This window comes from Limanda limanda, chromosome 21, assembly GCF_963576545.1.
Source record: "Limanda limanda chromosome 21, fLimLim1.1, whole genome shotgun sequence".
NCBI lineage: Eukaryota > Metazoa > Chordata > Actinopteri > Pleuronectiformes > Pleuronectidae > Limanda > Limanda limanda.
Window position 1 is genome coordinate 10,759,501 of NC_083656.1, and position 11,191 is coordinate 10,770,691.

At 42.0% G+C, this 11,191-nt stretch overlaps 1 protein-coding gene across 1 annotated transcript; it reads left to right on the forward strand.

Moving 5' to 3' along the window:
* Positions 1 to 1,637: 1,637 nt before the first annotated feature.
* Positions 1,638 to 9,126, forward strand: LOC133028026 (cerebellar degeneration-related protein 2-like). Its single transcript, XM_061095219.1, has 6 exons — positions 1,638 to 1,842; positions 2,526 to 2,638; positions 4,632 to 4,780; positions 4,870 to 5,037; positions 7,234 to 7,453; positions 8,515 to 9,126. Exons 1-6 carry the CDS (start codon positions 1,761 to 1,763, stop codon positions 9,124 to 9,126), a joined length of 1,344 nt encoding a protein of 447 aa, XP_060951202.1. The 5' UTR covers positions 1,638 to 1,760.
* The last annotated feature ends 2,065 nt before the right edge of the window (positions 9,127 to 11,191 follow it).

Here is an 11,191-nt window from a genome sequence, read left to right on the forward strand (position 1 = left end):
TGATAATGAAACTGTAATCTGACTGTGCCGCTAATCTCTTTGATTGTGTTAATTTATTTTCATGTATTCCAATGAATCATTTACTGTAAATCTGGTGTGTGCGTGCGTGTGTGCGTGTTTGTGTGTGTGTTGAACATGGTGTCTTTGTCTGGTTTAAATGGTGTCTTCTGCTATAGGTCTATTATGCTGAGTGAGGAATTTAGAGCAAATTGTAAGCTTACAGTGCCACCTACTGGACAGCTCATACAGTAAACCAAGGCCAAACAATCCTACTCATGATTGTCAATTTTTTAAAGCTAAAATATAAAATAAAAAGAAGTGTTCTAATAACTTCAATAATCTCTGTCATAAAATAAAATTAAGGATAGTTCACCAACATTTTGAGGGATTCTTCCCAGATCTGTTTCCTCCATCAAGTTCAGTTTGAAATCAGTTTTGTAGATTTAGCGTAATTCAACAAATGCACACTTTTGAAAACATCAAATTCTGGGCCTACATAAAAAATGATGACCATATGTTACAGCAGATATGAATCATGCATACACCACTATACTGTATAGTACTACATACCTGATCTAAACATAGATCTGTGTAAAATATTTATCTCAACAGAAACACCAAACAGCCTGCCTCCAGCAGCCAGATCAATTTAATGTGGTAAATACACGAGACAGTATAAAGTGCTGCAGTACAGTTGCTCTGTTATGTCGCTGCAGCGCCCTCGTGTGGTCACCAGGACACTGCGGGCTGAGGCTTCCAATGGAGGAGCAGGTGATGTGTAACTTCCCACGGAGACAGGTTTATACCGGAAACTACTTGGTGTACTTTTCAAATTAAAAACAACAACCTGCACCTTTATTCTTGTACTACACGTTGGGTTATTTGTAAATAGAATATTTCAATGGATCGTTTGAATTACGATAAACAAATGTTTTTTAATTACTTCTAATCTAAATCAGCAGAAGTTAAGATCATGGTTTTACCTGTTGTGCATCTCCTTGTGAACATTTTGTGTCTCTCATTAGAGGACTATTTTGGGTCGCTTGTGACTGGTTTGTGTTTGTCATCTTTGTTGTCCGTTTGTATCTCTTGGTGATTGTTGTGCATCTCCTCGTTGACTTTGTATCCCTAAATTTGTGGTCTGATTGTTCTCTCTTGTGATTGTTGTGTATTCGTGATTGTTGTGTGTGGACGTTCTGTGTGGTTCGTGTCTCTGTGTGGTCTGTTTGTGTCTCTGTGTCATTTGTTTGTGTCTTTTTGTAGTTTGTTGTTTTGTGACCTCTTGTCCTTTCTATGTTTGTTGTGGTTGTTTGATTTCTCCATGGTCAGTTTGTGTCTCTTTATTTGTGAACTTACTGGGTCTCTTTGTATTTCTTTCGTTCCTGTGGTTGTGAATCTGTCTCCTCGTGTTCCTTTATCATTTTGCATTTCACCTCAGGTCCAGAACACTTTACCTGTGTTCAGCAACCCCTCCTATGCCACACGTTTCTCCCAACACTGCTTTTATTTTGAAATGTAATAGCCGGAAGCTCACCCTCGTGGCAGCAGAGGTGGAGCAGCTATATATGGTATGTTGCTCCAGTCAGTCAGTGTGTGTGTCTGTGTGTGTGAGTGTGTGTGTGGTGATGAACGCATACCGGTGCCGGCTGCTGGCGGGCGCACAGAACTCAAACAGGACTCGTTCTCATCCTTTGAATCAAAGGCAACAGTGTGAGGTTTAAAACGCGCGTTTGCAGAATGTGTGTGTTTTAGTGGAGACGATGCTGACTGACACGGCCGTGGAGGAGGAATTTGAGATCAAGGAAGAGGAACCGTGGTACGACAAGCAGGACCTTGAACATGGTACAGTCTCCTCTCACTCTTTGTCTCTCAGCCTTCAAGATAGAGACGCTTATCGACACTTTATTTAACAGGCAAATGAGAAACAGGCACATCACAGAGATATCATTTATTTAACACATGCATCATATATTCAAACCATGCAGGTGCACACAAGGCTGCATTTGTACGTTTATCTGTGATGATCTGAAATTGTGATATTGATTCCTTTTAATCGGGATATGTGATTGGCATGGTGGATGTGAAACAGCTTGACAGGCTGCTGAGGAAAAGCAGAAGTCAGCAGGACACTCATGCGGCAAAGAAGAAAAACCAAATGATTTGACTTCCTTCATCCCCTTTGTCTTTATTTCATACCTTCACACCAAAGCTTCTTGATTTATCTGAGAAATACCCCCCTCCAATATTTCATATTTTCATCCCAATTGTGCTATTTTCCTATTTACTCTGGATTTGGCTGGAAAGGCCTGTCACATGTGCCAAAGAATGCGAATAATTCATAGGTGCAGGAGAAATCACCTTAAGAAATGACCTCAAATCCACGTGCACACACTGTCAGCTTGGATAAGTGGTTTGCCAGCAACAACAAACCCTCTCCAATCCGCTCGGGTAGCAACATCCTGTCTCCAGACCGACTTACAACCCATGAGCACTGAAGCCCTGTGTGGATCCTCTCTCTCCTGCAGACCTGCAGCTGGCGGCCGAGCTGGGGAAGACCCTCCTGGAGAGGAACAGGGAGCTGGAGCAGGGCCTGCAGCAGATGTACTCCACCGACCAGGAGCAGCTGCAGGAGATCGAGGTACAGACGGAACTCTGTGATGTCTCTCTCTCTCTCTCTCTCTCTCTCTCTCTCTCTCTCTCTCTCTCTCTCACAATCTCTCCCCTGACCTCTGACTTGTTGTATCTTGTATCTTCCCCTGAAAGCCAGTGTTGCTTCAGAGCCTCAGTTCAGTCAGTGAAGCTGCTTCCTGTAAGAGGCACCGGTTTCACAATCAGAGGTTTTCTGATTCTATTAGAAATGCTCCTGTTTAGTTTCAACACTTTATTGATGCGAGTGCAGAGTACAAGCGGTATCTCAAGTTGTACTGCAGGAGATCACACAGCATCGGGAGTTTTTCTAATTACTAATGTTGGAGGAGCTGTTTGTATTTACAGATCCCAATAAGTCGTCTGTCCGAACACATTAAAAGAACACATCACTTTGCAGAAAAGATATAAATAAAACATTATTCACTGAGTTTAAAGGTTGATTGTTAAAATGGGAAATGTCCTTTTTTTACATGAAATAATAATAGTAGTATTTTGCAGCTTTGTTAATATTAAAAGTATATTAAATCATATATTTAGAATTGTTGGATCATTAGGTGATAAAGATTTATATAAACTTTTAAATACTTATACACACACACACACACCTCCCTCCTCTTGTTATGTCATCTCTCTTCTCATAGTCAAGTGAAGACATGTACGGGATCCTTCCATCATTCATTCCCTCGCATGTTATCTCAACCTAAAACAACATAAGTTCAACATTAACTTTCGCTCTCACACAAATCCAGAATACATAATGAAGGCCCAGTTTAGAGCGTGAGGTGTCTTGTTAGTAAATCCCTTCTCTACATGTCACGGCTGGCCCTCAGGATTAATCTCTTTAAGACCTGTCGCTGGATTCTTGTGACGTCCCCGGGTCTCATTCAAGCTCTTGACCTGTGTTGCATTTAATTACCGTCTTCTCGTTTGTGGCCACTGTCGCGCTTCAACTTTAACGACTTTAACTAAGGGAGACGCAGTGAAGAATGAAAGCTGACCTCTCTGACATCCTGTTCTTTCACGTTAATCATTGACTTCTGCCTGTGTGTTTGTGTACACTGTATCTGTGCAGTGTGAGGTTGAGCAGTTGAGGCAGGTCTGTTGTCAGAGAGAAGGTGATGTTAAGTGTGTTTGTGGGTTTTCATCAGGTTGTGAGAAGAAAGGTGCAAGGTGTTCTGGCTGCAGCAGCTGATAAGATAACCCTGTATCCCTTGATAAAGAAACTGATGAGGCTTTAAGACTTTTAGGTGTTGGTGGGAAATAAAAAGGTTTGCACTTACATTACGTGGCTGTTATGCTGAAGGTAAAATGCTCAGTTATCACCTCAAACACCTGATAAATATAAAATATAAAAGTGGTTTGGATTATTTGAAAAATTGAACTTTGCTGTTATTTTAACCCACTTGTTATTGATTTGTTTTCTTTTTTTCCCATATTTTAAAATTTGTAGTGAAACTATTGCATTGAGCCTTTCGATTAAACCAATCCCAGAAATCATTCCATTCTCTGACATGGTTGGAAGGAATATTTGTTATCGTACAGCATGAACATAATGAAAATCGCCTCCCTAAAAATACTTTTAAAATGTGGACAAAATTTGACCTGTTCATTGATATTGCCATCCTACAGATATCCTATTGTTTTTATAAAGATCTCTGCATTGTTTCTTGCGAAATTTGCTAAAATGTAGAAGAATGAGATATCTCGCAATGTCTCTCTCAAAAGAAAATCCTGGATCTGCTACCTCAATCGAATCAGTTACAAAAGTTCACGGGTTCATCATTGGCCCTACCTTTCCAATGAGTCTCAATAAAATCAGTTCAGCAGTTGACAAACAGCAATGAAAACATAGATTCCTTTAAGGAGGTAATAATGATAGACTGGATGTCTCATTATAGACATCTCAGCACATGATGTTCAATAAACCGTCCTCTCTCTCACACCTCCACCTCTCACTCTCGTCTCTTCCGTCTCTCCTGCAGTACCTGACGAAGCAGGTGGACCTCCTCAGGCAGGTCAATGATCAGCACGCCAAAGTGTACGAGCAGCTGGACGTGTCGTCCAGAGAGCTGGAGCACAGCAACCACAAACTGGTGGTGGACAACAGGACGGCGCAGCAGAGGATCCAGGGGTAAGACAGTAGATGGGGGGGGAAATGGACAAATGTGCAAAGTGACGTCTTTTAGACAAACTAACAGCGTTGTGGTTTCCTCTGTGCAGGCTGGCAGAAACCGTGGAGCTGCTGCAGACGCAGGTGGAGGAGCTGCAGCATCAGGTGGAACAGCTGAAGCTGTGTCCTCAGCCTCAGAAGCCTCCGCACAGGGAGGGGTGGTCCACCCGCAGCAGTAAGAGTGTGTCCTGTCTGAAAGAGCTGCAGAACAACCTCAGGTGAACACACACACACTTTTATTTGATAATAAGCATAAGTAAGTGTATTAAAAAAAAAAAGCTCCATCATGACAGAAAACAGACTTAAAAACGTCCATAATATAATAAAAAACAAAAATATATTGATAAAAGAATTACCCCCTAAAACATCTAGTAGCCACTAATAAACCCCGCCTCCTCCATGTTAGCAAAGGGGACACAAACCAAATTTATAAAAGTCCAAGTTTACGTCAAATACATTTTTCTGAAATATGGTTTCTGTCATTGTAGGCAGCTCTTATCGCATTGATGTATATCCAAGTGCTTACGTTTGGTTTTCATTACTTATTTGATGCTATAAAAAACGAGGTGAAACATAATTGACTGTTATGTGGTGGGGCCATCCCCCCCGATCCCTCCTGTGCAGACTCTGGCTCCAAACCTGCAAGATGGCGGCGTTCGTATGAGATTTATTTATATCACGAAACTCCTCAGCAGATTAACTGATTTGTTAGTTACATTAACCATCGACACGCACTGTTGGCAGCCTGGTCGACAGAATTAATAACATTTAATGCAGCCTAATGGTCGCTGGAAAAGATTCCTTAACCTGGTTTAATAAAGATAATCTGAGCTGCGTTGTCACTGATCCTAAAGCTCTTTGTTAGCATCCAGAAGGGAAGCAGTAAATCCTCCTTCAGCTGCAGCTCCCCTGTGTGTGCCAATCCTGCTCGCTGCCCATTGGCCCACGTCTGCCTCAACGATTCATGCTCTGGTCACTTGGTCTTATTCATAGAGTTTAGTGTGTGTGAGTGTGTGAGGTTGTGTAATCCTGTTTGGGCCGCTCCGTCGTAAACATCCAGGTTCAGGTGGATGGAATCTCCCTGGTGACAGAGGAAGTCGGAGTGCAGGTCGGTGGAGGATGTTGGAGGGAAAGAGGTCAAAGTCTGAGCTTGGCGGCGGGGGGGGGGGGGGTGTCTCAGTATCTTGTTGAGGCTGGAATTGAGTCGTCAGCTGATTTCCAATCACTTTGTTTCTTCTGATAAGTTCCATTCCTTCACACAGTGTGCTTTTATCCGCTGGGTTTTAAATTTTACGTCACCTAATCGGTTTGACCCAACAGTCTCCTTACATTCAATCAACCTGTACACAGTTAAATCCAATCATAGATAAAATGATGCCAGTAAAAACATAACCTCCTCGGGAGGATGTAAAAGAACTGTATCCACAACATACATGTAAAAATATACACAATTAAACACTTGAGCGGATATTTAGAGGTTGAAATACAAATGCAAATGCATTTAGATCCCTGACATTGTTTGATTGTCATTTGCCAAATATTGATACAATGATTTACATATTCGTTAACCTGTCACATGTGCAGCGAATTTTCCTATCGGACTCAACCTGCATTGTGACCTTTGGCACAGGTTGCCGTCATCGCTCTCGTCTGTGCGTTCCCTGTCACCTTTCACTTTGTTTTGGGCTCATAAAGTGTTTGATAAAATGATGACAAAATTATCAGCAATTAAAATAAAAGGAGCTGTTAAAAAAAGTCCTAATCAAAGGTCTCTTATCGTTGGGCTGTGGAACTTTTGACTGGATCGCCTGGGCTGAAGTTGAAAGGTTGAAAAAAATGACTTTATTCACAGTTCATTGTTGTGAAGCAGCGTGAGGAAAATGGACACTGCAAGTCTGCGAGTCTCGTCTGGTTTCCTGTTCAAAACAGAACCACACAACATTCAGTCACTTGGCAACAAGCAACAACAAAATAGACAGGATTGATGAATACTATAAGAACAAAAAAAGGAATATACAAGTAGACCAGTCAAACTTTATTTATATAGCACCTTACCATACATTGTAAAAGATTGCAAAGTAAATTAAAATATAACTCTAAAATCTTAACAAAACAAGATAGAATAAATAAGAAAGAAGAACCAGCTCCTGTTGTGATTGCATGGATTAAACACACAAGTTGTAACCTGTTATACCTGTTGTAACCTTATTATAGGCTTCAGTGGAGGTGATGGGTGGAGGTTGTAGAATTGGACAAAACCTGTTTCTCCATGTCTGTACTAAGATCAACTAAATGCCTGCTGGCTCTCGCTTCATGTTTAGAGTGGTAAACTTTTCAGAAATCTAGATCTGCATGAAAAGTAGGCGAGTGTGAATTGCAGATACAGTGTTTATAGGGTCCATGTGTCTGTGCAGGTACGACTGTGACCCCGAAGAACCCTCCGACGACCTCGAGTCCTCCGACATGTCGTGGCAGGAGGAGGAGCAGGAGTCACTACGTCAGTCGCTCCGCGCCCTCCAGACGCAGTTTGCGGTTGAGCGCGCTCGCAGGGAGGAGGCGGTGCGGGAGGCGGAGCTGCTCGCCGGCGAGAACGCGACACTGGAGCAACAGTTGACCAGGATGGAGGGATGTCAGGTGTGTGTGACAATTCCAGACGTTTGTGCGTTTGCAGGACATTTCTGAACCGACACAATAACAAAGAAATACACATTTAAGGGATTGTTAACACCCCAAAAATGTAAATCCAAAATTGCAAAATTCCGGGAATATTCAAAGTTGGAAAATGTCCATGGGAATTAAAGGGAATTAACGTGAATAAACTGGAAATGTTGTGGGTAATTTATACTAACTGTGTTTACCTTGTCATATACAGACGTAAATATAAACATTTTGTTTTGTCATAGGCTGATTTGAGTCCTGAGGAAACTTTGGGCACTTGACTATATGCTTCTGCATTGTTGTGTCATTCTTAACATCGGTCTTTGCACAGTATTTGCAAATGTACACAGCCTTTCCTTCTACATTGGATGGGGTGAAATGTCTCCACACATGAGATAGTGCTTGTAGCATTGTTCTGTAGAATAAGATGAGAAAAAGTTTGTAAAAACACACTAATGAGATGCCAGAGATATAAATAGTTAGCCAAACAATTGGAATCGTCTGTGGAAATATTTTACAATTGATGGATAAATGAATGGAAATAGACTAGATGAACAGATGAACAATCCTCAATCAGCATGCTAATATATTTTCCCCAGTAATAACATTGAATCTTACCGGACTAGTCCTGCACACTACAGCAGTTCTCAATAGTTCTGCTGTAGTGTGCAGGATGCTGGGAATTATCTGTGCATATGATGGAATAATGCACAGTGGAGGGTTGAAATTCAACGTACAACCTGTGCTGCATTCCATCCATCTTTAAAATAGAGTTTTGAATGATGTTTTTATTGCTCAGCGTCTAATTTGCATTGTTTTTTTTCAACTTCCCATGGCAAGTTTCCGGAAATTTACCGGAAACTTTCCGCCCCTTTGCAACCCTAATAAAAACAACAAATTTCGACATGGATGACACCACAGGAGCAGTATGGAGGCATGTTATGTCTCAATGTAACCATTTGCATTAAATGGTCACATCCTGAAGTTCAGTCAGGTGTCCGCTCTGAGATCATCTCTCATCTTTCTCTCCTCTTCAGGCCCGAGTGCACGAGCTGGAGCGTGAGGCCGAAGAGCTCAGTCAGCTCTGGAAATCCCAGTCCTCTACCCGAGCCTCCAGGCCGGACTCGGTCATCCACAACCTGCTGCCGGATTCGCTGCTCCTCCACTCAGAGGAAGAGGAGAACGAGGGGGAGGCAGCCACAGCTCGAGGCCCCTGGGTGCTGAAGCGCTGGGGCCAGGAGAGGCCGACGAGGGCGCCTCAGCTGCCCGACTGCCCCGACAGGATCTACGACCACGAGTGCTCCTGCGTGCGCCGAGCCGAGGTGGTGAAGTACCGCGGCATCTCGCTGCTCAACGAGGTGGACGCCCAGTACAGTGCCTTGCAGGTGAAGTACGAGGAGCTGCTGCAGCGCTGCCACCCGGGGCCGCAGGAGGCTGACGAGGACGAGCAGAGCCACAAATCGGTCCAGACGCCGTCCCTCGGTTGTCCTGCTCTGAAAGACATGGAGGACTTTGAGGAGGACTTTCGCCAGCCCGAGTACAAGGAACTTTTCCGGGAAATCTTTTCCCGCATTCGTAAAACCAAAGAGGACCTGATTGAAAACAGGGGGGGGACCTCCAACGGTGACGCGCTGCCTATTTCGCATTAGCTGCTTCCAGTGAAAAGAGAGAAGACGACCGGGTGCGAGATGAATGATCGTCTTTCAATTACTATGCGATTTAAAACTTGAGACTCAAACAACAGCACATGCAGCTAAGTCTACACTTTTGATGCTTGTGATTTGCCCAGAAATGTCCAGCAAAGACACAAGAGTGATGCAGAAATCAGGACGACCAAACACCACCAGCTCGAGTCTCATTTTGCACAGAAACACCAGTGCCTGACGCCGCCGTCTCCACCGGGCGCTCACTCTACCTCACTTTGCAAAGACCTGTTCTTAAACCTGGGGAAACCGTTTCTGGGGAATAATCTGTTGTGTCTTCATGCACTGTGTCTGTAACGCTCTGCTTTACAGGTCCTGTAGTTTCCTTTTATAAATGAATGTAAATTCACTGAAAGGTCCCTTGAAAAGACCCTAAAGAAGAAGTTTGGTAATAATTACAGAGAAATTGGTAAATCCAGTTAGAATATTTGAATTAACTGCTGGTGTGAGGTAGAAAGTTTATTATTCAGTGGGAAACATGCAAAAAACTGTTCATTGCATATGAAAAATCAGGTTTTGGATTAAATTTAGTAAAAGCCTCAAGCCTTTTGTATTCATTTTACAATGATACAAAAGAAATTGAAAAAAAAAGTCCTCACATTTAATGGAGCCAGATCATTTTTGTTGGCCTTCCTGGAAAAAATTAAATTAAACAAATGTTCAACAAATCGTTTGAGCTCTTAACTCACAAAAGTGAACTAAACTCAAAGAACTTAACTCTATTTTCCTAGTAACTTCGTACCTTTTTTCTAGGAAACATTATTTGGGGAGTCACAGATCTGTAAAACGAATTTGTCCACTTGAATCTGTTTTGTTTACGGATCTGTGGTCTAACGTCTAATCTTAATTTATTTTTCTTCCTTGCTACTATTGGGAAAAAAAGACAAAGAAATGTAGGCGTGTTGGTGATAGTTGTGCCTGCGACGATGATCAATATATAATCTGATGTTTAATTGATGAAAAAGAGGTTAAAGTCGGTTATTGAGGGTGTTGGAATAAATTGTAATTGTAACATTGCTCTGAAACTTGATTATCGTATATTAGGTTAGATGATGTGAGTGGATGTTATATTAAAGGGACGTTCTGCGGTTCATAATGAAATAACTTGATAATGTAGCAGCCTCCTGATGTATTCGCCTCAGGACGCCGGTGTATGATTGGAAGCTTCTTTTCCCAGCAGCACCTCTGTTGCATTCGGTGCCTGACGTTTCCATCGTCCTCGTTTAAGCTTAAAGTCTGTGCACATGTATGTAAACATCCTGTTAAGTCCCATTTAGATGCACTTTAGAATTGCACAGGCTCTTCTGACACTTTATATCTCATGTGTAGTTAATGCAAAGCGTGATGTGCTACTGTTCCGATCATATTCTAGACCTGAGTAAACTGCAGAATGTTTGTGTGTATGTACGATGTGCTCTTGACCTGTTTCATGACTGGACCTCATTGTTGCTGTTTATGCTCTGAGCAATAAAACATGAAGCAAGATGAGACGGAAGCCGTGTGTCTTTTTTCTTTCCCTTTCTTTCTCACGTTTTAATCAAGGGGTGGATCCTGGGGTGGGGCCAGGGAGTCTGTTTCTTCTACAGTTTTTTTTTAAGTACACAATGAACAATGTGTGGCTTTGCCCAAGCTATAGAGCTAACAATTAACAAGGACTCAGCTAAACGTGCACCCTACTGGATCAGGAGTTGTGCCCGGACGTTGGACATTTAATTTGGTCCTTTGCGGATATAGGAAAAAAACTTATCTTATTCAAAGTTTATTTGTAGAACGGATGACATGTGACAGTTAAATTGGACATCAATCTTTTTGAATGTCTTCATCTTATGTTAAGAAACATTCAAATTTAAGATGCTGGATTTAAAATAATCCAAACACATCAGCCTAAAAATAAAACTCAAAGAATGAATGATTAACGATTCAAATTAGATACATAACACCCCTGAGCCCTGTGCGGGTTTTCAAAAGACAATTATATTTGCATATAACTGCTCCAATATAAAAAAACTAC

Coding starts and splice junctions, on each gene's coding strand:
- LOC133028026 (XM_061095219.1), top strand. CDS start 1,761: ATGCTGACTGACACGGCCGTGGAGGAGGAATTTGAGATCAAGGAAGAG. Junction 2,639..4,631: donor AGCAGCTGCAGGAGATCGAG/GTACAGACGGAA, acceptor TCTCTCCTGCAG/TACCTGACGAAGCAGGTGGA. Junction 7,454..8,514: donor CCAGGATGGAGGGATGTCAG/GTGTGTGTGACA, acceptor TCTCCTCTTCAG/GCCCGAGTGCACGAGCTGGA.